Below are 25,140 nucleotides of genomic sequence, written 5' to 3' on the forward strand. Positions count from 1 at the left end.
ATTTTGCACATTTTTTCTTTAAATTTGAATTGATTAAGTTTTTATTTTTTTTCTAAGAATGTTAATACTACATTTTTTAGACCTACAATTTTGTTTTGGAGTAAATAGCTCCTTATATGAAAATTTTAGGGCAATTTTTTTTTTTTTTTACTTAACGTGTGCATGCAAGTGTCAAGTGTGTGTGCGTGTGTGCGTCCATGTGTTAAAATAAATAAATAAATTATATAATTAACATAAATAAACTTTAAAATAGGCTTAAACTCTTATGATCTTCATAATAAAATCTATTTGAAAATTAAAAGTTATTAGAGAGATTATAACAATTAAATTTGTTTGTAGTAAAGTTTTCAATATTGATATAAGGGATTTGTTAATGCACACCTTTTTTTTTTTATGAAGCTGTGCATTAGCAAATAATCTTAAGGTGTATTTAAATACTTTTTGGTTATATAATAGCAATCCATAAATTAAGTGGGTGTATGTTAACAAATCTCATAAATATACCAGTGGAGTTCCAGAGGGTGTTGAGGAGCAACTGCAAGGGCATCAAAATTTTAGGGGCACCAATTTTTTTTTCTTAGTGTTTGCATGCATGCGTGCCTCCGTATGTGCCAATGGATTTTGATTGGACTCATATGGTTAGTTCATCGAACAAAATGTGATGCACTTGAACCGTAACCAATTGGAAAAATAAAATGCAATTCAAACGTGGAAACCGCATTTTTTTCATCGATCCCCCGAGCACTAAGCATACCCTCTTTGCAACAATTAGTATACCATTGTTGTAGAGCCGTCCCTAAGAATTTGAGTGTCCTATACAAATTATAACTTTAATGCCCCATTTTTTTAAGTCATGAAGTTATAAATATATAACGTTAAAGAATATTTAAATATTATACCTTCAATTGTTAGAATCTCTAATAATTTTTAATTTTTCAAATAGATTTCACTATTGGGATAAATGACAAAAAGATATTGGAATAAACTAAAGCTAAACCCTGATAAAAATATGAAATTCAATATATTCCTGAACCTCTACTTTTCGCGGGGGAACTTCAATTTTCACATTTTTCTTCAAAGGCTAGTCACAATTGATATTGCTAAGTTTGTTAATATAGTTAGTACTAAGATTAGTACAGTTAATATCGTGCGATGCACGAGTGTGATGCATTGTTTTATATTATAACGTGGAAAATACAATAGTAACAAAATACAATAGTAACAATTTTATAAATAATTTTACCTTTCTTTACATGACATGTGCACCGGTTTATCCACCAAATCATTAAAATTCCTTCATAAAGAAATGATAAACTAAAGTGTTAAAAACCAATTTCCAAATAAAAGAAAACTACTAAAGTAAAATAGATATAAAATTGCGGCTCACAATAAAAATGAAAATACTTCACATTATCTTTATATAAATCTCTCAAAATAATCTATTCAAAAGTTTGTATAAAATAATCTTAAAATCACTTAAAAAGATGACAAAATATACTTACATGAGCTACCATTTTTCATAAGTAAGGATGTAACAAAAGTGAAAATAGAAGCGTTTATCCTCTTCTCCTAAGTCATATATATATATAAAAGACAATACGTTAAGAATTCACATGAATTTTTATTTTTATATTAGCCTTTAGAGGAACATTGTCCTAGCTATCCGAACCAAAAAGACTGCAATACTTATACAACCAATCATTTTTCATAAGCAAGGATACAACAAAAGTAAAAATAGAAGTCTTCTATTCTCTTCTCTCAAGTCAAATAAAAAAAAAGTCATATATCACAATAAGATTAAAGAAATTAAAAAATAATTAAAGTTAGAAAATATTAGTGTTAAAGATACACATATACTTACATGAGCAACTATTTTTTATAGACTTCCCGAACAATAATGATGCAACAAAAGTACAAAATAGAAGCCCCCTCATTTACATGAAAAATAGTCATGAGTAAAATTATCTTCAAGATATTAAGACCCAAAATAAAACAATTGTACTACAAATAGTTACCTTTTCTTGAGAATAATAATAAAAACTATACAAAGTTATATTAACCTTCCTTCAAAAGAAGTTGTCCTACCTAAACATGAAAACATGAAAGTTGGCAATACAAAATGAAAAGGCTAGGTGTAAGAACGGAACTAAATATATATCTAAGAATCACATCATCTTTAATTAGTGCAAATGCAAATAAATATGTGAACTAAAAAGTTATTTTGCATTAGAGAAAGTGATGTGTAATTAAAATCTACTGTTATGCAAATGAAAGGTCTCATGAATAAGAATTATGAGTAAACTTTCCAATTTTTATAATAAAACTCATTAATAAGAATATGGTTGTAGGTTTATAACATAAAAAATAAAAGAATATGGTTGTATGGGTAATTGGCTACTCGGATTTTCTGGATTTATTGGGATTGCTACTAGCTTACAAGCCGAGCTTCATGCCATTTACAACGGTCTTTGCTTAGCAATGGACCGAGGTTTCAACAATGTGATTATTGAATCAGATTCTACAATTGCAATTGGTTTGGTGGAACATGATATCTCTCCTCTTCATCGTTATGCTCCTCTCATCAAGAAAATTAGACAATTCCAAAACATGGATTGGACTATTGCTTTCCATCATACTCTTAGAGAAGGCAACGAGTGTGCAGATTGGTTTGCCAAGAAGGGCGCTACCTCAGATGTCTCCCTAAAGATTTGGCATAGTTGTCCTCCTCAGCTTAGTAATGTTTTGATAGCTGATGCTTCAGGTGTTGCTCGCCTGCGAGCCTAGTTTGCTTTCTGTTTTTTGCTTTTTATTTTCTGATGTATCAAAAAAAAATAAAAAATAAAAGAAAAGAAAGGATAGATAGAGATGACAATAATGTAAGGATAAATGATGTGGCATTTTAAGTGGCTCACATGACTAAATGAAAAAATTTCATTGGTTTAAATGGATTAGGGTTTAGAGGAGTAGTAGGAGAACTATCTAGGATTTATATAAATCCTAGATAGTTGTGGAATTGCTTATCTAAAACCTAATCCACAAACCAATGAAAACCTTTCATTTAGCCACATTATCCACTTACATCCATTTAATGTGGGGTACTAATTATAATAATAATAATAATAATAATAATAATAATAATAATAATAATAATAATAATTATTATTATTATTATTATTATTATTATTATTATTATTATTATTATTATTGTTGTTGTTGTTGTTTTGAGTTATTATTCATTTTAATTTTTTTTATTCATTTTATTATTTTGTGTATTTTATTGTATTTTTTCAAAAAAGTTAATGTTTTTGCTAATAATCTTTTGTCCTGTTTGGTAACACAAATAAGCTAGCTTATAGCTTATTATATGAGCTTATAAGCTTGTTTCAAAAAATTAGAGATGTTTGGTAACAAGCTTTTTGTACTAGCTTATAGCTTTTTTTCAGATGCTATTTCAAGTAGCATTTGAGCTTATAGCTTATAGCTTTTTACACTTTATTCCATTTTTACCCTTTAATTTAATAACTACCCACTCTAAAAAATAAACTACCCACTATCAATTATGTAATTTTATATTTAATAACCACTTTAAAAACTAATTTTACCAAACACTTTAATTTCAATAAGCTAGCTTTTCAGCTATCAGCTATAAGCTAGCTTTTCAGCTATCAGCTAGCTTATCAGCTATCAGCTAGCTTATAGCTCATTTTTACCAAACAGACACATAATGAGTTGGTCGATTATCAGAACTACTTTCTAATGTTAGTAAAAAAAAATAGATAAACTAAAATTTACTAATGGTTGTTATGCCCTATATGATTTTTATCATATTCGATATTTGAGTATGAGTTAAGTTGCTTTTATCGTTGCTCCAATAAGTTTGAAATTAATATAAATGTCAAATTCTATAATACAGTAGTTTTTTGGTAAGAGATAATGAAGTAGTTTATTCAACTCAGAATCCTCCAATGAGATTTATAATATAAATAAAAACTTATGCTTCAACATCGGTTGTTTTCCATGGTCAATTATATGTTGTCATTATCATAGTTATTTTGAAGAATGAGTTAAAGATATTGCTAATCAATGTTAATGAAGAAGATACCAAAGTAACTTCAAATGTGATGTATAAATAAGTTTTTTAAATGTATAAACATCTATCTATATATATAATTCCTAGATAGCTGTGCAATCACTAATCTAACCACATTGTATGAGTATGACCACAAATCGTTTTCATAATGACATGACAATATTACCAACTTATTTTGGTAGATGCAATAGGATTCATTGTAATCTTTTCGAAATGTATAAACACATCTTTAATATCTATCTTATATTTACATCACTTTTTATTATTATTATTTTGTTGTTGTTGATGTTATTATTATAATTTTCATAATACTTATTGTTTCAATTTATACGAATGATTTTTCAACATTATAATATAAAATACCGCATAACACGCGGTGTGGGACTAGTTAAATTTAAATACCAATAATAAATTGACCTTAATGGCAAGAGATTTATTTTTGGTATTCTAATGGCAAGAGATTTCGATCCCTTAAACATGTGGTAGATGTTTGATCTCTAACTCTCACATGGAATTGTGCCTCGTAATTTTTCTCATGAAAATTATTTTGCACGGTTAGTATATCTCCGTTAAACTCTAAAAAATATCCAAATAGTTGAGGGACTAAAAATCAATTCTATGTAAGTAATGGACGGTGACCTCTAGACAGGAGGAACATAATTTCATTTAGTTGTGATACACGGGTACACAGGATAATTAACCAGGAACATAATTTGTTTATTTCCTTAGACATCGTACATCATTTTGGTACACAGGAGGAACATAATTTGATTGCAAAAAGTGATGTAAATGAATAATTTGATTGGTTTAAGTGCATCGTACACTTGTGGGACTAGATGCACGGGTCTTATGCTCTGTTTTATACTGTAACATCAAAAAATTATTTGTATAGGTAATAATTTTAAAATCGAAACAATAGGTATTATCAAAATAATAATAATAACAATAAAAATTACCTAAATGGGAAAATTGATGTTGAAACATAATAAGTTTTTTTGTATTATAAATCTCATTGGAGGATTCTGAGTTGGATAAACTACTTCATTATCGAATCTATCATTTATATTAATTTGAAACATATTGGGACAAAGATAAACCAACTTAACTCGTACTCAAAATCGAAAATGATAAAAATCACGCAAAGCATGTAAACCATCAGTAAATTGTATTTTATCTATTTTTTTACTAACAATTCAAATTGAATTTTATTTGGATCAACCAAAAGAACGTGACAATGAATTTGCATACCAAAATTATCAGTAAATAGTCATGACAATCGACCAACTCCCTATATACACAAAGATTGGACAAAAGATTATCAGTAAAAGTATTAACTATTTTGTACCCAAAATAATAAATTGAACAAAAAAAATTAAAATGAATAGTAACCCAAAACAACAATAATAATAATAATAATAATTATAATAATTAGTACCACACATTAAATGAATGTAAGTGGGTGACGTGGCTAAATGAAAGATTTTGATTGGTTTAAGTGGGTGATGTGGATTAGAGTTTAGATAGTCGATTGGACAACTATCTATGATTTATATTCAATATTCCAAGACAAAATCGGTAGACTAATTCAAGTGGATTATAGATGTAACTTTTAATAAAGAACTTAAACCAATTATACATAATTTTGGTATTATAAAAAATCCTTGAACTATGTGCAATTTGTTTCAAGATGTCAAAAGATATGGAGTAAATGAGACTGAATATGTTGTTTTCAAAAGATGTCAAAAATAAACATAAGATACCAAATGTACAATTAAGCCTAGATAAAACTAGGTTTTCCACTTTATGATAATCATACTTTTATCCACATTGACTTGATTGAGCCTAACTAAATACCCTAAATGGACCAACACCTCACCCTCAAACTTATTATAATTAACAAATAAGAAACACTTAAACACACATAAACACGCCACATAATCAATTAATTTTAAACAAAAAGTAATAACGAAAATAATCCTAAAAATTGGGATGTTACGGTGATTATTGCAACTCGTTGTGATTGGAATATTGATGAAAAATCTTCAATTTTAAAAACAGTGAGCAAAAATGGCAAATATTTTCGTTTTAGTTAAAACACAAAAGAAAGTCTATGTAATAAGACATGTATGATATTTATATAAAAAAAGGCATCTAAAATAGTACAAAATGTTAAACACGAAGTATAATATTTGTTGACATGTATATCTTCAAAGCAGAGAGTTTAATAGAGAAAAAAAAACTTGGATTTGTATCAAACCTGGATCTCATGAACATATATAATGATTATTTGTGTTTCCTACTAATAGTAAAGTGGAGGAACTATAACACATTAGAAGGAAAAAAACGAACCGAAAACATTTAAAGAAGATGAAGAAGGAGGAATGAACCTTGAACCTTCAACAATGTTTCGGAAACAAAAAAGTAGTACTGTCGAAAAAATAAAAAAGAATAAAAAAAAAGGAATAAAGATGAAGATGTAGGAATGTACCTTGAACCTTAAAAGTTGTTGCGAGGAAAAAAAATTGTATTAGCAAAATCATTAAAGGAATAGGAAGAAAGATGAAGATGCATATGAATGTAGAAAATATTTTAACGAACATGGCCAAAATCATATGGTGTGATGCTATTGTCAAGGCTACCGCATCTGCAATAATATTGCAACCGCAATTGTAGATACGAACCACAGTTTAAAACTATACTTCTCCCTTCCCATTATAACTATGTTACCCCGCAACAACGACTGAATAACAACTTTCTCTTTAGTTGTCTACCCACCTTATGTGTCCCATAGAATATCGACGGAGTTAGTCATTACTAACGGTGGTTGAACCAATATCATAATAAAAAAAATCAGATCACACAGAGAGCACAAAATAAAAATAGTGGAACAAAAATATAAAACAGGGACATTTTGGTCAGAGTGTAGAAAACGCACTTGAGATTGAGAATCTAGAAAAAAACCAAGAGATAACACTGTTACGTGTATAAAGTCCGAGAAAACACGAGCAAAAGAGAGTGACGCAATGACGACGGAGAACACCGTAACTGAAAACCCTAGCCATGAACAACGACCAAAAGTGGTGGTTATAACAGGCCCAACCGGTTCCGGAAAATCAAAGCTAGCCGTTGATTTGGCCTCACACTTTCCAATCGAAGTAATCAACGCCGATTCCATGCAAGTCTACAGTGGCCTCGATATTCTCACCAATAAACTCCCCTTCTCTGAACAAAACGGAGTGCCGCATCATCTATTGGGTACTGTAAACCCTAATTTTGAATTCACTGCCAAAGCTTTTCGTGATTCTGCTATCCCCGTAAGTTCTAAAATTTTCAATACTGATTGAAGAATTAAGTTTCCTTTTAGTTTTATTGTTGGTTCATTAACTCACGTTTATTTGGATTGACTTATTCGAGTTTATCTACGGGGACACGGCATAAACACTTGTGACATTGTTCGAGAATTCATGAGAACAACTTATGACATGTTGTTGATAAGCTGTTTCAACTTATTTCCTTAAGCTCTATGTGATAGCTTATGAAAACAACATATGGATTAAGCAATTTGACTTTGATTTTATCTTGCATTGTTGAAATAGCATATTAAGCTGCAAAATAAGCTGTTTATCTAGACATGAACTTAATATTTGTTTTCGTTGTTTTTCAGATCATTGATGACATATTGTCTAGGAACAACTTACCTGTTATTGTTGGTGGTACTAATTACTATATACAGGTACTAATCGGTAATTACTATATACATATAATTTTTCTCAATTCATTTTAATACTTGAGTTTATTGACTATGGACTCGGAGTGTAAAAAAAGTTTTATATCATGTATATTGAGAGTGACTGGGATCAAGTGGTTAATGAGCTTCACCGAAGAACGAATTGTTTAGGGGAACCCGAGTTTAATTTCTGTGTGGAACAATTTCAGATCTCTTTCTCTGGGGATCTGAGAGTTAACACCAAACAAATATTGAGAGCTTAATTCTGAAGATTTACAATGTTTTGTCGGTGTACAACATTTTACACTGTTTGCATTTCATAACAAATCATATTGTGACTTTACAAGCGGTTATGATTAAAGTCAAACGTGATTAATGATCTAACAATTATGATTGATCGACGGTGTAAAACTTTTTACATATGCATCCAGTCACATTTCACTATGTAGATTTTTGTGTAGATGTTTTAGGAATTAACATAACACAGTAGCATCATTGAATGATTTGATTGGATGCATGTGTAAAAAAGTTTTACATGTGATGTATAGAAGTTGTTGATATATATTTTGAAATGTTTTAGTAACTAATATAACAAAGTGAGATCACGGTGTGATATTATTGGATGAATGTGTTAAACTTTTTCTGTGCGTAGTTGTTAAAGTTTATTATTTCCACTATCTTGCACATGAATGTATTTTCTCATCCATTTTTCTCATCCTTATGTGACAATCTATTCTTACTCTATTTAGATTTATTTTAAGGTGGTTCCACATTTTATTTTTTATAAACTGACATTTCTTCCTGTTATGCCCTTCAGGCTCTTGTGAGTTCGTTTCTGTTAGATGATTCAACAGATGATTTGAACGAAAGCTATTTGGGTGACTCACCTGGTAAACTGCTATTCGGTTCTCTAAATTTTTTTCCAGTTCAATTAGTGTATACTTAGCTTCTATTATATTTGTAATTTTGTAGGTATCACAGGGTATGATAATGATGTGTGTTCTGAAAATGACAGTTCAAGCAACAGTTACGATTTTCTTAAAGATATTGATCCAGTTGCAGCGAATAGAATCCATCCAAATAACCATAGAAAGGTCTGATGCGTAATTTCATTATTTATTCTTCTTAAGATATATACAAATGGCCATCGAATGTAAACAAGAGTTTATACACATCAATTTCATTTTATGCATATATAAAATTGTAATTGTTATGATTTTAAGGGATTTTTTTCAAGTTTTGGGCATACAATACAATATACATGTATTAGAAGCATTATGCACCTTCAATTAATTACGGAGGAGAGGTTTTAAATTTATTTGAATTTCTTAAATTTCTTGATTGGGATGACATATTTACATGTGCTATTCATTTTTTATTTTAGATAAATCAATACATTAGTTTGTACTCTCGAACTGGTGTTCTTCCCAGCAAAGTTTTTCAAGGACAGGCAGCAGAGGTTTGTTAATCTTATTTAACATTCATTGACTAATTGCAAATTCAATATAATCTCTTTTCCCTAAGGCATGGTTTTTTTCAAGCTGTATAGTTAGAATGATTTTATTGGGAAATACCATTCTGTGGAAAATTCAAAAACTTGTTTGGTAAATGTAACATTTGTAGAAATAATATTTTAAATTCAAATGCTGGGAGGAAGTGGTGGGAATTGAAGTTATGTAATACTCACTCCGGTCTCGTATAATCTTCTCAAAATAATCAAAAACTTAATCGTACTTTTCAAATTTCCCCTAATGTGAACTTGTCTATGAGAATAAAAGAGTCATTGGAAACACAATCTAAACTAATTGAAGAGCAATTTAGGAATAATAGTCTTAAATATGGTAGAAGTAGTTAACATTTGCTTATATTTTAGACCACTACTTCGAGACTGGAAGGAATAAAAATGAAGAAATAGGAATGTCATGTCCCCTGGAATCAATAATACTTCAGAAAATATTAAGTTTGTACCAATCACGATAATGTCAGTTAAATTTTTCTTCTTTTCTTTTGAATAATATTGGTCTTGCTTGGGCAGGGCAGAAGTGGGGTCAAGCTGATGACTTAAGATATGATTGTTGTTTTATAAGTGTGGACGCATCTCTCCCGGTACTGGACAGATATGTAGAGCAGAGGGTAGATGATATGATGGATGCAGGGTTACTCAATGAAGTCTATGACATTTATAGTATGAATGCAGATTATACCAGAGGTTTGCGACAGGCCATTGGTGTCCGTGAATTTGAGGATCTTCTACGGACTAGTGTTTTCAAAAACATAAATCAGAAAGAGGTGGAATTAATTGACAGATCAAACTTAGAAAATAGTGAGCCATTGTTTCATGGCAATTTGCTGGTGTGGTTGAGATCTTCCTCTGATACTAAATCCACAACTCTTTTGGAAGAAGCAATTGAGAAAGTAAAGGTTAATACCAGGAGACTTGTCCGCCGTCAGGTAAAACCATAAAAATAATGTCATTTGCTCTATGGCTTTCTGAAACAAGCATTACTGCAGAACATTACTTTTGGTCAGATATGTAAGGAAACTGAAAATGAGTTATTTTTCTGATAATCTGACCACATATAATAGAAAATGACTCAAGATACTCCATTTGAATTCTGATTAAGTTTGAAATATATTCTGTTCTTTCTGAAGGACATTTATTTTTCATGGAAGTTTGCACTGTTGGGAATTTTGTTTGTGTCTATAGACTCTATACGACTCAGCCTGCCAATTTTAGGATTACTATAAGTTTTCTTTGGTTATGTCTAAAATTTTGCTCTCTTGTCTGCAATCATAGTATGTTGTTGCTAAACCCTTCTATATTGAGTTGACTGTAAGATTGATATGGAAGCTTTGTTCATGACAGAAGAGGATGTTCACTCGACTTCAAACATTGTTTGGTTGGGACATACACTATGTTGATTCCACAGAATCAATATTGAGTAAGCTCCTCAATCTTGTTTCTGTGTTTATTGTTTGGTTTGAATTATCTATTGATCTTGATATTTTATGTTCTAGGCAGATCAAATGATGTATGGAATAGCCAAGTGGTTGAATCTGCCACGAAGATAGTGTCATCTTTCCTAAGTGAGAATCGTAGCTTGTCGTCGTCAAATGGCAATCGGACGAAAATAATCCAAAGGGACCTCTGGACTCAATACACATGCAAGGTATGCTATGTTTTAGATTCCACCTGGCATGGGGCATTTGCCCCTTCTGTTTCAGAAAGAAAAGACATTATTTTGCTTACTGACCAACCATCCACGAATCACACTTCTTTTATAATGCTTGTGAGGTCTTGCTGTTATTCATTAATCATTACCACAAATTGCAATTTAGAAAACTGTAAAGCGAAGCAGTTTTTTAAACTACCAGACTAAAGTTTAACTTTTAAAGTGATGCACAAAACTTGCCATGTGTGCGGTACTAGCAGAACAATGTTACAGATCCATTTAGCTATGTCTTCAATCTTCATATCATTTATTACAGTTGACTTGACCTCATTATCTGGGCGGACACACTGATTTTGGCACTTGTATAGATATGAGTGAAAGAGTAACGTGGAATAATCATTTTTGAGCATCCGTAGGATCTTGTTGCAACACATATTCCATTTCTTATGACCTTTCTGTTAACAGGCCTGCAATGACCGGGTTCTGAGAGGGTTACATGAATGGGAACAACACATACGTGGGCGTGGGCACCGTAAACGTATTTCTAGTCTCAAGAGCAAGGCAAAAGGTCTTAGTTTTGTGGAACATACTCATGAATCTTCTGAGAATCGAGCATAGCCGTTCTTCTAGATATTTTAGATTATATATCATCCTTTTTGTAACTTTTGATGATATAGAAACATAATTAGATTGAGGGGGAGTAGGAAAATAGAAAAATCTTTGTTTTCTGAATGTTATTTATGAACTCGGTTGCAATATTAATTTAGATTTTTGAAAGAATTTCATTTTCACTTTATTGTTGCTCTGTTCTTTAATTTATTTAAATCTTTTAGATACATGAACATTTAAAAAATAAATCTAATCTAAATTGAATAAGATATCTTGTAAACATAATCTTGAACTTATTGTTGAATGCAAATTTACCAAGTTTGATTTTTATGGCCTAAATATCTATTTGAGAACAATCAAATAAATCAGAACCTGCTCAAAATTACTGCATAATACACATGTTCTGATAGTTTGGCTCAAATTGGTTTAATATGATCCTAAAAAAAATGGTTTAATATGAATTTTCGAATTTGGTTTAGTAGTGCTTCACATGAAATTTCTGAAAAAATAAAATAAAATATCAAATTTTCATACAATTTTAAAATAACTTATTTGAAAAGTTTAAACACAGCTTCAATATTTCAGCATATATTATTAAAGTCATAAAATTGCCAGTAGCTGTTTTTTAAGATAAACTTGATTTTGGTGGCACTCCAATATATATTTCTTGTTTTTTATTTGAAATTAATTTGTTTTTTTGGTATCCAACAGTTGAAAACTGGATTTAATCACAAGGTGCATCATGCCTTTTCAACCAGAATTATATAACTATTGTTGAAGGTCGTTAATTGCATATTTGGTTTTTATTTTAGGTTTTAATTTGGTCTATTACGTTTGAAAGGTTTCAAGTTGGTCTTTTAGTCATTTTTTGTTTAAATCGTCGACGTATCTAATGAATTTGTGTACGCGGACCACTTAGGAGAGTCCTATGTGAAAGTTTTAGAAGAAATTAAATCAAAATTTAACAAAACATTAGAAAAATTAACTTAAAATTTAATAAAAAGGACCAACTTATGTTGAGATTAATAACATAAAGGACTCTTTTGGAGCTTTATTGAAAAATAAGAAATATGAAAAAGCTCGTCACGTTATTTGGTTGGCCACCACTTGGTGTATATGGCGTGCGCGTAACAATGTGGTTTTTAGAGGAGAAGCTATTAATTGGAAAGCCTTAGAAGACAAGATTATTTATATTTCATGGTTTTGGTTTATAGGTAAAATAGCTAGTAAGTCTTCTTGTGTTTTTTCAGATTGGTGTAAAGATCCTTTAAATTGCATTATTAGCATGTAATGGTTGATTTAAGAATTGTAAGAGTTGGGTACCCCTTGTACTCCTTATAATTCAATATTTGCTTATCAAAAAAAAAAAAAAAAACATAAAGGACTAATTTAAAACTTTTTAAACATAAAAGATCAAATTAAAACCTACAATAAAATCATTCTTTTATCTCTCATATATATCAACCACATTTTAGTCGCCAGAAACTAAATCTAGGAATCTAGAAGTATCCTTAAAGCATATATTAATGAATTGAAGTATCATCAAATCATATCATTGAAATCATGGTTAGGGTTGATAAAGAGAAATTTTAAGAACAGACTAATTAACACACAAATAATTTGTGATTAAGATGGATTACTAGTTGCATTATTGGTCTATCTTATTAAACTAATCAATGAATCACCTTGACATTATTTCATAACCGGCTATATGACACTAACAAAAGAATGTAACAGTCTCTTATTAAGACAGACCAATAATTCACTTTTACATCATAATTTTGAATTCTAAAACTATTCAGTACGTAAGAGAGAGCATATCATACAAATCTTGCTATCATCATGGAGGGTAATGTCTCATTTATTTATTATCATTTTCCTTATTATTATTATATATTTGAAAACATGGACAAAAATTTGCAAACTCGTGTTAAAGCTTCTATTTTTTTGACGCATGTTAAAGTTTTTTTTTTCTTTTCTTTTTCCAAAAACTATTATTTTTATGTGACAATATATTTTTGCCGACTTTTTGTTGATTACATACTAAGAAAGTGACTACTAACATTATATTAACTCGTCCATGAATCTTAACTCAAATGATAAAAATATTGAAATTGTTATCAACCAAAAAAAAGAAAAAACTGAAATTGTTAGAGATCGGACGCAGTGACCAAGTTTAATGATCATTTTTTGATTCAAAGTTTAATGATCATTGTCATTTCATTTATCTATAAAAAAATATTATGTTAATTCAAGTAGAATTAAACTCGAATCTTTTAAGTAAGATCCATGCTCAACTTTGTGAATGAAAAAAATGTGATTGAGATCACACCTATAACATACTTTAGAAAAATATAAGAAAGTGATATTTCAATATTTTATTTTTTTAAATAAATGTGACTAAATCCACGGTCTTTTAATACTCCCTCCGGTCCTTTTTATAAGGAACACTTTGAAAAAATCACACAGACCAATGAAGCACATTTAACATTGTTATTTTCATTTAATACTCTTATAAATTTAAATTTATTCCATGTATACCCTTATTTAATTACTCTTTATTCAACTAAATTACTTATTTTTAAATTCTCTCTCATAATAAATAAGGGCATAAGTGAAATTGAACATTTAAAACATTTGAAAATTGGTCAAAGTTTCTTATAAAAAGGACCAAATTTTTTGCCCTAAGTGTTTCTTATAAAAAGGACCGGAGGGAGTACTATATTTTAAATTGGGAAAAACGAAACTATTTTTCTAAAGCAGAAAAATATTAAGAAAGTGGACATTTCAATTTTTTATTTTAAAAAAATAAATGTGACTAAATCCATGGTCTTTTAATACAGTACTATATTTTAAATTGGAAAAAACGAAACTATTTTTCTAAAGCAAGTACAACTATAAAAATATTGTTTAAATCAAAAAACATGTGAAAGACACATCTATCAATAGGACATTATATAAGCTGATAAAAATCACGGATCCGGATTTTCTGCTATGATCAAAACATCTATACATCTCAATCGTTAATTTGAAATTAGTCTATTCAGATTATATAATAATAATTTTAAATTAGATTTTACTTACCTAACAGTTGAATTATGAATTATCGAAGTCATTTTTTCTACGGACCGAAACCCAATGATGTATGGATCAATTTCCTAAAATCACACAAATAATAATTATTCTTAATTCACTTGAGAAAGACTTGAAAAATTATTCTCTCAATTTTTTTCTCTCTTGTATTTTCTCAAGTTTCAAATCTCAACACTCAACTAACCTTCCTCACTTTTTTCCAAATTTCAAAGCTCTCATCTCTTTATATTTTATTCACTTTTTTCTTTTTAAATTCTAAATCCCTCCTCTCTTTATATTTTAAGTTATATTTTCTATATAATTATTTCCTCATGTATTTTAGAGGATCTGAATCTCCATAGTAAGTTGTGTTAAGATTCCTTACCGATAAGTATACAACATCATATCTTGCATGTACTTCTTTCGTATATAAATATAAGCAAAAAAAATTGTTTACGCGGTGTTTAAGCAATTTGGTCAAGTGTAGTTAATTTTCTTGAATTAATGCAAAACATAAGTTAAGTTTACTATATTACCCATTTTGAAAAGTGTAAAAGTGAAATAAACGCCTAAAATAAAATAAAATTAAATAAGAGTATATTAGGAATAGTAATATTAATTAGTTTAAAAATAGTTAACTTTTACTTATAATAATGACTAAAATTTAAAGTGTTTTTTTACTTATATTTCTGCCGGAGGGAGTATTGAAGTTAAAAATTTCCCATGGTGGTACACATGGCAAAGACAAAAAGAAAAGTCCAGCAAATAACACTAAATTTCTGCCGTATACATTATGGCTTTGGCTAACATGGAAGACTTCATCGAGTCTTCCATGGTGCACAAGTTGCCCATATTATTATAACGAATACGAATTTTACAAAATCGACCGTTGGATTGAAAGTTTATATCGTATAGATCATCCATAATTTTTTTTTAAAAAATCGAAAATCGTTTGATATGTTATTGAGACCAATCAAGATTAACGGTATACAATAAAAACTCATAAACCGTTAATTTTGATGGGTCTCAATAACATATCAAACGATTTTCGATTTTTTTAAAATAAATTATGGATGATCTATACAATATAAATTTTCAATCCAACGGTCGATTTTGTAAAATTCGTATTCGTTATAATAATATGAGCAACTTGTGCACCATGGAAGACTTGATGAAGTCTTCCATGTTAGAATTGGCCATATATTATTATCATAATGTTTTTCTGATCCTGACTTATAACATAGTTCAAATTTCTCTATAGGTGAGTTAAATTTCATATTATAGATAAAAAATGGACGTTGAGCTCTCCGTGACACTTTATAAACAAAAATCCACTTTTTAAATTCATTGTATATTTAATGAATCTGATCTAATATTTAGACCAAATTCATTAAATATACAATGAACCTATAAAGTGAATTTTTGCTTATAAAGTGTCACGGAGGGAGTATTTTATAAGTAAGAGAATTCATAAATTTAATGCCTTAAAATTTTAGATAAATGTGTGCTGTCCAATGTTTATGTTCCACTAAGCTCCTCCCATGACCCGTTGAAATATAATGCATATTTTTAAACTCTTCTACAATACATTAGTAATTTGTAGAATAACTATTAATCATTAAGAGATGATGTAAACTTGTAGATCTTTCTAGAATACTTGAGTAACTAGTAGAACAAATCATTACTAGATTTCTATTAAAAAGTATCATAAAGGATCTAGAATGAATTATCTAGAATATTTTCCACACCTATTAACTTGTATTCAAACTTTTGGTGCAATGTTAATAACAATAAGACTTCAATACAAGCATCTATATGTGTTAATGTTAGTGTTGTATCCGGTGTCCATGTCGGTCTTTCGTATTCAAATACCATACAGGTCTTCATTCATGTGCATTGCAAAGACAATGGCGTCAGACAAATTATAGGATGTGCAGAAGAAGTTTTCTCAATGGTGGGTCTATAAATAAAAGTAATGGCATCTTTCCTAATATTTAGCTGTGAATATTGTCTCATAAAATTTGTTGATTTTTGACTACCACCAAAAAGAGGGGTGAAATTAGTCATGAGGATCTGACATTATGGTCAGATAGTGACTCTGAGTTGACAGAAAAATTATAAAATGTTCAAATAGTAAGATTTTTTTGCATATATATTTGGTTATTAGGGACTTGTTTTGGTACATAGGAGGAGAGTTCTATTGGATTTGGAGTTATGGGGACTTACAATCACTATGTAATTGTTAAGTTCAAGGATGGTGTGGAAGTTGAAGAACTTATCCAAGACTTGGAGAAGATGATTTCTGGGATTGAGCATGTCAAGTCCTTTGAATGGTATGACCATATGAGCTTTTCTTTCTTTTTTTTCTTTCTTCTCTTCATTATAGTTTCTTTGTTTTTGACCTCCAGAATTCGGCTGCGAGGTAATTAAAGTCCGATAAAAAATTGTCCCACCAGAAATCAAACTCAGTTCTCCTAAACGATTCGTTCTAGGGAGCTCATTAACCACATGAGCCAATGTTTTTGGTTTCATTAATTATAGTTTCCTTTACAAAAGAGTTATATGCATTTATCTCTTTTGTCACCTTTTGTATTGGAGGAGAAAGTAGTGCTAGATGTCAAAGGGACAATTTCAATTTGGACTCTCTATAGCGGGCTGCACGGTGTAGCCGGCTGTAGACTATTAGATTTAGAGAGTATTTCAATCTCTAAATCTAACCGTTTATATCCGGCTGCATCGTAAAGTCGGATGTAAAGTATCTGAGTTTTTTTTTTTCTTTCTTTTTTCTGTGCATTTATTTCTTTGGCTGCCTTACATATTGGAGGTTTAAATAGTTCTGGATGTCGAAGGGACACGGATCCTCTCCGGCGTTTGTACCAGTGCAGCAGCTGCAGAGCTTTATGCCTTGTACCGCTGCAGAGGATCCGGTTGCGTTCGCATCTCAGTCCTTGATATTGAGAAGAATCGCAGTTAAATGCGGTCAATGTAGTCTCAATCATACCCATGTTGCAATCACTGAGACTTAAAAAACCTTGACATCGCTGCCTAAATTGCGGCCACAAACGTTTATTTAAAATCTTAATCAACACTTTCGACCATTAGATTAATCAGCACTTTTGTATTTGTTATACAACAGGGGAAAAGACATTGAAAGCCATGAAATGCTAAGACAAGGTTTCACTCATGCATTCTTGATGACATTCAATGGGAAAGAGGATTTGAGTGCATTTCAAGTTCATCCAAAACATACTGAATTCTCCAAGATTTTTTCACCTGCTCTTGAGAATATTGTGGTGCTGGATTTCCCATCTAACATTGTCAAAGCACCAGCATGATCTAGAAAATATTCAAGCACTTAAAGTTTCCATGTTTGAAGTGGATACATGTGTGTTGAATCAAAGTATCCTTAGTATTTTATTATAGTGTGTTGCTACAAGTTCTCATGCAATTTCAACTTTGTCTTTATATGCTCTTGTATTTTCCAATTAATGTAATGTTCCATATGTTGGTATTTGTTAATATAGTTCTCCCTCCGATCTTAATTATAAGCAAAAGTTTACTTTTCAGATTAATCAACTGAATAAGTGATGTATCTTAGTTCCTAAATATAGAATTTTGTCGACTAAATCACAAGAATTAGGAAAGTTGATATTCATGTTAAGTTTACTGACACTTGACTTGATATTGTTTTGAAAATTTACGGAGTACCTTTCAGAAAAAATAATTAATTTATATTTTCATATAATATTTATTACAGGTTGCAAAAAAAATGTAGCATAATTCTCACCCAATTTCTTCTACATCTTATATGTAAGAGCATATCTAAAATGTCTCTAACATCCAAAATATTAGATATTAATTAACAAAGTTAAAGTAAACAACTGTGGTCAAGGTAAATGATTAATTTTGTGCATGAATCAAATCATTTGCTTTGTCTATTAAAGCCTAAACACAAAAGCAACTTTAGTAGGCAAGTAAGGGATTATCAATAGTGAAAGACACTAAATCATGCAAAACTTGATGACAAACTGTAAATAAGTTAAAGTACTTTATGAAGGATGGCCCCAAAGGTTCTACACCAAGATACCTTAAAGTAATGTGGCCTTTTTTTAGTGACATGAAAAAGGAAGGAAAAGAAACTCTTTAATATAGCCATGGGGCCAACATCTAAAGTCATTTGGATGTAGTGTTTTTGGAGAGACCAATATTTAAAAAATTAGACCGAAAATTGAATCGGAGAGACCTCTAAGTCATGTTTCAATCGGCTTAACTATGGTTCAACCGTATGACAAATAAATAAATAAAAATAAAAATCATTTTTGAAGCAACTGTGGTTCAACCAGCTCAACCCTAGTTCAATCAGATTACAACGTAACTAGGATCAAACCTGACCGATTCCTAATTCAACATGCCGGTTCGGTCCAGTTCTTAACATTTTCTTAGAAAAGAGTTTTTGAGCCCTCTGATACCATTTTAGAATTGAGTTTTTGGGTCTAACTCATCCTTACAAACCGACTTATAAGATGAAGATTGTCTCTACTTTATAAACACATATTCAGACCATTTCGCAACCGATGTGAGACTTCTTAACACATGTATTGTCTGGTATCATCCAAAAAGAAACACTATAACATTCAAACAAACAATTTTGCATTTACATTAGAAAAAAAGGGATGAACATGAAGCTACTCAAGAAACTCCATCTTCTTCAATTCTTACTCCTATTCAATCTCATATTAGGTTCTTCTATACACCATCATAATCATACAAAATACTATGGGAATATCACAACTCAACCACCTTTCTTGACTTCAAATTCTTCTATACCTTCTTTAGTAAGGATATCTGTTAACATTCCAAATCATGTACCAGAGATTTGCAAAGGGTGTGAAAAGCCTAATGGTAGCTGTGGTGCTGGGTTGAATTGTTTGTGTCATCCAAAAGAGTGCAGTAAGTTCCTTGATCCTTCATATGTATAAATATTTTTATTTTATTTATATTTTGATTCCATTTTTTTTAGGCTATGACGAAAACATGTAGAGAAAATGGGAAATGCACCGTCAGGATAAACTAGTTTTACACTGACGTCCAATAAGAATCAAACATTTTACACTGAAAGTGCATCTCTGTTAAATTCAAATATGTAATGATTTGATGAATCATATTAGTGAAACTTTGGTGATGATTTTGCAGAAGACAAGGTTATTTCGAAGGTTAGATCCATAAAATCTACTGGAAATGTGTTTTTCTCTTTGCTTTCTTTAATCGGTACAATAGCCTTTCTCATGGATGCTTAAGTCTAACAAGCTTATCCACGGATCGAATTATTAGTATAAATTTTAAATCACGGTTGCAGTTGTGCCATCGTTCTTGATGTTGCGGAGAATCAAAGTGAAAAATGGCTGATGCAGCTTCAATGAAGATCAGATTATGGTAGCAGAGGCACAAAAAAATCTTAATTTTACGGCCTAAATCAAATATGTAGACCTTAATTTCTTGCTCATCATGAATATGTTATCTAATATCTATTGTTGTTGAATCTCAAGTTTTTGATATAACTGGTATAAAACAGCAATTACTTCTGGTTAGTCATGTCTGTAAATCGCGGTTTACCTTACCTAACTTTATAGGTAAGGTAATTGTATTCGAAAGCAGCTGCAGTTCGTTTGTATTATCAGTAAAAGATTAGGTTTATAGTATACAACTTGTATCTAGATACTAACATATATCATAGGGGGCTTCGCCCACCGGACCCCAAACGCCCCCCCACAACAAAATTTTGTGCCTGACCAGGCCCAGCGGCAAGTCTCTCTTGATCCTCTAGCTTGACAGATTCTGCCTACTAACCAATATCTATGAGTCATACTCAACATAGGAAACCAATATATTTTCCCAAGGAAGTCGTACTTCGGATACCAGTGCTTTGTGAGATTGAGAAGGGTCATGCGTCATGGTTAGATACATACCTTGTTTCAAACCATGCTTGGGGTGGAAAGCATGAGATTTCTTCCCATTTCAAAGGATATTCAAAGGCCATGAAGAAACACAATGCATGATAAGTTTACTGTTACAGTAGAGAAAGCCGAAAACCTGCAAGCATTTCTTCAAAAAATTCCAATCCGCACTATCATAAGCTTTCTCAAGATCAAAATTATAAACCATATTATCCTTTTATCCATTTAGATTTTCTCATACCATGCAGGCTTATAGTATTGTCAGTACTCAGTACAGTAGTGCTTCTTCTTGGAAGAAAACTACTTTGAAATGGATCAATATTAATAATATCATCCAACAAGGGTCTCAACCTATTGACTACAATTTTGGTACTCAGTTTATAGATTGTATTACATTGATTAATATAACTGGTATGAACTTAATGACATTTGAAGGGTGATTCGAATATGTAAGTGAGCTCAAATAATATGACCAAATAGTTGTGACCATAGAGGACAAGTCGCATTCGCATTTTGAGCCAGGTGTCCTTGGCCATCGATCATTTGATTCTGTTGAGCCAATGATTGGACTTATCAGCATTCTCACTTCTGTTTTCATAACAATTTAGCTTTTTAAGGGACCTATCAGATTGGATTTGTAAACAATTATGAAATTATTTTCTTGGATCACTTTAGTTTATAAGAACAAAAACACATACTACTACTATGTTTTAGATTTTTAAAGATATAATGTATTTGGTGAAAATTCTTAGAGTTTACTCTTTAAATTACATTGATTTGAGTGCAGCTGAACATGATTCCTTAAGCAAAGTATCGGATTCAAGACTTGTCGAGAAGAAAAAAAATGTGGATGGAATGAGAGACTTTTAATAAAAGGTTGTTTGCCAAATTTCTCGGCAGATATTAATTATTGACAAAAGTGTGAATACTTCGCACAAATAATATCATTACTTTAAAACATAACAAAGACATTTTGCTAGATAAAATGTGCAAATATTACAAATAAGAAGGCTCATAACTTAATGAAAATAAAAATAGCATACTTAGACAGACTTGTAAGAAATAAAGAAAAAAAAAAGACTAGAAAGAAGAAACAAACTTGACATTTTAAAATCCAGCATTTCTTTTAAAGCTAGGTTTTATATATCAGACCAGGATTTCCTGCTGTCCATTATTCAAGCAGTTACACGCGGTGATAACTCCGGGATGTTGATTTGAGATCGAATAGTATAGATCACTTACACAGTAAAACAATTTGAACCGTCTATTCAGATCAGATGATTGAGAGCTGTAACTATGTGACACAGTTACAATGGGAAATCCTATTCCCTCCCTATATATCTTCATCAACTTTCATGACCTTAAGGAACTCCATCTCCTCCTTGAACTTAGCCATTGAATCTTTTGGAAGTGACACAAAGATCCTAACTCCACCTTTCATTGAAGGATTCAAGTTACTTGGCGGCAAAAAAAGACACAAATCCACAAAACCAAACATGTTCCAAGGAACAGGCACAATATTAACTGAACTCTTCCATCCAAAATCAACTTCTTGTAACAAACCAAGTTGTCTCCAATCAGTTAAAACCAATGATGCACCTGTTCCTTCAATCTTAATCTTCCCTTTCCTCATTGTCTCCAACATGTTAATTGAATTTCTTATATATTCATTATTTAAAGCAAGTTTCTTACTCTCTTTGATAAGCTTCACAACTTCAAAAAGTGGTTTTTCATTAAGCTCTTTCACTTTTAACACAACATTTGAAGCTACAAAAGCATTACCATAATACCCTTCATGCAAAGGTGGATCTAATACTTTTCTCACACCTATTGCTAAACAAAACATAGTTTTTCCATCTTTGTTCAATTTCAAAGCTCTAACTTTTGATCTCCAAACATATGCACCAAGTGTTTCAAGTGTTGTGAAACTTTCCTTCATCACATTATTATCATCACCACTTTCTTTCATTAGTTTCATTTTTAGCATTTTTATAGTGTCACCATTTAAATTAAAACATTCATGTGAAATTTCTTTTGTTGGTAAAAAAGGTGAAGTTGCTAATGAAGTTTTATCTATAAGAAATTTGAATGTTTCTTCTTCCTTAAGATAACTTTTTCCTATTAATCTCTCTCTCTCCCAAACAGGTTTCAAAGAAGGTTCATTTTTTCCACTTGCAAGTTCAACAAGTGCTCTATAGAATTTTGATGCACCAAAACCATCACAAACACTATGTGACAATCCCATTCCAATTGTGAAACCACCACAAAGAAACTTTGTAACCTTAAAAACCAAAGGATGAGGACTTGTTTGGTCTTGTGAAGGATTATCAAACACAAGTTTTTGTGCTGTTGGAACATCAATCCCTTCAAGATAATGAAGAGAAGAGAGTTCACAATTAGCATTTGATTCTAAGAATGGAACTCCGTCGCCGTTGCAGTTGATTCCAAGTTTTCCATCATCAAGTGTTGTTATCTTGCCTGCAAGAGGATAATAGTAAACTAAAGCCTTTGAGAGTGCTTCTTTGATTACACAAGCAGGGTCTTTTTGGTCATTTGTGAGATCATGATTTGCTTTGTAGACATAAATTGTTTGGCAAAGAATGTTGATGTTAGGATCATTGTCAATGGTAGAGAGTGAAAGAATTTCAGAAGGTGTGGGTTTGGAGGGTTTAACAATCACAACATCCTTGGTATCAAGACATAGGGAAAAGGGTGTCTTGTGATTTTCCATGATGAAAGATGTGTAGAAATTTTAGATGTGAGGTGATATGGGTGTGCTTCATGTCTATTTATAGAAATTCAAAAAATTTGAGTCGAGAACAATCATACAAAATCGGTTTGTAAGGTAAAAAATATTTCCATTTGTAAACACATTTTCAGCTCATATTTTATCGGCTTAATTGCAGTTTTTGATCTCCATATTTTCACCATTTTGTAGAATTGATCTCCTATTTTAAAATTTGATAGTTTCGGTGCCTCCAACACATAATTTGTCTAAAATATACTGATACATGTTTTAAATTAACTTTATGAAGAATTTTTCTTACAATTTCATCGATGTTGGTATTTTCTCATCATCAGATCATATACCACATCGTTTAAAACATATTACACCGTCAATTTATAGTTAAAAATTATGATAGGGAAACCAAAACTGTGATATAGTTAAATATCGGATATGTTTGATATCAATTCTTAAGATGAGGGATATACTATTAACTACTACCATCTTATAAACACTTTGATCATATCTCATCTAACATGACACTCTCAGATAGATTTTATAACCACTTTTGCCCTTACTCATCCATTCTTAAATTACAATCATTACAATCCCAACTTAAGAAAAAAAGTGGAATGTGTTGAATTTTGAAGTAGTTGACAATGACACAAATGGAATTAGGTAATGAAACGGGTAACGCGTTTTTGAAAGATTAGCTTACAATCAAGCTACTAATTAGTTTTAGTTAGTTCTCTTTCAATAACATAGACATTTGTGAGAATTTGGTAGGACAAAGCTTAATGAAGATTATATCTTAAAACTTATCAAGTTATCATCATCATCATCATCATCAACAACATCATAATTATTTATTTTGTAACTAGTCACATGCTGGTTGGATACATAGTAGATAATATATTTTAGGTGGATAGGTATAAATGTATATAGACCATGGTAAGTGGAGATCAAAGAAACATGAATAATATGAACAGATAATTTCTGGATCGCACTAAATAAAGCTACTGCTGAAGTGAAGGTTTCACACACAGATCATGAAGAAATTTTGAAGTAGGTGGTTCTAAAATACCTTGCTATTACATCCTCATATTTCATTATATATAAAATTGATTTTAAAAAGGAACAGATTGATTAACATTTTATATGAATTCAAAATATTTCATATGGCCCTATGACACTTCTTGTTATAGGATTAAATAGAATAAAATCATCTTGATTTTTACCCGAAATAAATTGTATGTTAGCCGAAATCGACAAAGACAAATGATTAAGGGATTACTGTTGAGAGCCGACGAGAACTATCAGTCAATTCTATGGCGATCTTTCAAGTTTGACAACAAGAATATAGTTCAAATTCATTCACGGACGATTGTAAAACGGTCACTTATGTTTAGCGATGACAATTGAATCCAAAAGATACATATAATAAACTTATTATTACCCACCTGCATATAAATTTGAGTACTTATATATACTTTTTTAAATTGCGGATATGAGAACATATACATAGTAGCCTGCCATCCCTATTTGTGTTAAACAAATTTAAGAACTCCCCACCATTTCTATGAGGAATCAAGATCCATGGCCATCCCCTAAACCGTCCTTGTATTGTATTGTTTTGAATAATTAATTAAGTTTTTAGTGTCAAAAAAATTATTTATTTTAGGTTTAATTATAGTTTTGAGCTTCCTATTTTGTTCTACCTATATATGAAAATGAAAATGGTTCCCCTATTTTAATTCCATTCAATTTTAATCCTTTTAACACATTTTTAA

At 30.7% G+C, this 25,140-nt stretch overlaps 5 protein-coding genes across 6 annotated transcripts; 4 read left to right on the forward strand and 1 right to left on the reverse strand.

Annotated features, from left to right (window-relative positions):
* The first annotated feature begins 2,382 nt into the window (after positions 1-2,382).
* Positions 2,383-2,784, forward strand: LOC123922174. Its single transcript, XM_045974919.1, has one exon. The coding sequence runs from the start codon at positions 2,383-2,385 to the stop codon at positions 2,782-2,784; it is 402 nt and encodes a 133-aa protein (XP_045830875.1).
* A 4,245-nt stretch (positions 2,785-7,029) lies between these two features.
* Positions 7,030-11,784, forward strand: LOC123924695 (tRNA dimethylallyltransferase 2-like). 2 transcript variants are annotated; one of them, XR_006814819.1, is made up of 9 exons: positions 7,030-7,404; positions 7,755-7,823; positions 8,635-8,707; positions 8,790-8,911; positions 9,202-9,276; positions 9,858-10,268; positions 10,684-10,759; positions 10,840-10,987; positions 11,456-11,592. XR_006814819.1 is itself a non-coding variant. In XM_045977651.1 (9 exons), exons 1-9 carry the CDS (start codon positions 7,114-7,116, stop codon positions 11,606-11,608), a joined length of 1,422 nt encoding a protein of 473 aa, XP_045833607.1. In that variant the 5' UTR covers positions 7,030-7,113; the 3' UTR covers positions 11,609-11,784. The 2 variants fall into 2 exon arrangements, 1 of the variants encoding a protein (XP_045833607.1); XM_045977651.1 differs by having other exon boundaries at positions 10,836-10,987; positions 11,456-11,784.
* Positions 11,785-16,554: 4,770 nt separating this feature from the next.
* Positions 16,555-18,213, forward strand: LOC123924704 (stress-response A/B barrel domain-containing protein At5g22580-like). The gene is made up of 2 exons (XM_045977660.1): positions 16,555-17,004; positions 17,808-18,213. Exons 1-2 carry the CDS (start codon positions 16,886-16,888, stop codon positions 18,004-18,006), a joined length of 318 nt encoding a protein of 105 aa, XP_045833616.1. The 5' UTR covers positions 16,555-16,885; the 3' UTR covers positions 18,007-18,213.
* A 1,026-nt stretch (positions 18,214-19,239) lies between these two features.
* On the forward strand, positions 19,240-20,370 carry LOC123924703. The gene is made up of 2 exons (XM_045977659.1): positions 19,240-19,621; positions 19,865-20,370. Exons 1-2 carry the CDS (start codon positions 19,345-19,347, stop codon positions 19,966-19,968), a joined length of 381 nt encoding a protein of 126 aa, XP_045833615.1. The 5' UTR covers positions 19,240-19,344; the 3' UTR covers positions 19,969-20,370.
* Positions 20,371-21,478: 1,108 nt separating this feature from the next.
* Positions 21,479-23,381, reverse strand: LOC123924696 (spermidine coumaroyl-CoA acyltransferase-like). Its single transcript, XM_045977652.1, has one exon. It carries the CDS (start codon positions 23,354-23,356, stop codon positions 21,959-21,961), a length of 1,398 nt encoding a protein of 465 aa, XP_045833608.1. The 5' UTR covers positions 23,357-23,381; the 3' UTR covers positions 21,479-21,958.
* Between the last annotated feature and the right edge of the window lie 1,759 nt (positions 23,382-25,140).

The sequence above is a fragment of the Trifolium pratense genome, linkage group LG4 (assembly GCF_020283565.1).
Source record: "Trifolium pratense cultivar HEN17-A07 linkage group LG4, ARS_RC_1.1, whole genome shotgun sequence".
In the NCBI taxonomy this organism is placed as follows: domain Eukaryota; kingdom Viridiplantae; phylum Streptophyta; class Magnoliopsida; order Fabales; family Fabaceae; genus Trifolium; species Trifolium pratense.

Coding starts and splice junctions, on each gene's coding strand:
- LOC123922174 (XM_045974919.1), top strand. CDS start 2,383: ATGGGTAATTGGCTACTCGGATTTTCTGGATTTATTGGGATTGCTACT.
- LOC123924695 (XM_045977651.1), top strand. CDS start 7,114: ATGACGACGGAGAACACCGTAACTGAAAACCCTAGCCATGAACAACGA. Junction 7,405..7,754: donor TTCGTGATTCTGCTATCCCC/GTAAGTTCTAAA, acceptor GTTGTTTTTCAG/ATCATTGATGACATATTGTC. Junction 7,824..8,634: donor GTACTAATTACTATATACAG/GTACTAATCGGT, acceptor TATGCCCTTCAG/GCTCTTGTGAGTTCGTTTCT.
- LOC123924704 (XM_045977660.1), top strand. CDS start 16,886: ATGGGGACTTACAATCACTATGTAATTGTTAAGTTCAAGGATGGTGTG. Junction 17,005..17,807: donor CATGTCAAGTCCTTTGAATG/GTATGACCATAT, acceptor GTTATACAACAG/GGGAAAAGACATTGAAAGCC.
- LOC123924703 (XM_045977659.1), top strand. CDS start 19,345: ATGAACATGAAGCTACTCAAGAAACTCCATCTTCTTCAATTCTTACTC. Junction 19,622..19,864: donor GTGTCATCCAAAAGAGTGCA/GTAAGTTCCTTG, acceptor ATGATTTTGCAG/AAGACAAGGTTATTTCGAAG.
- LOC123924696 (XM_045977652.1), bottom strand. CDS start 23,356: ATGGAAAATCACAAGACACCCTTTTCCCTATGTCTTGATACCAAGGAT.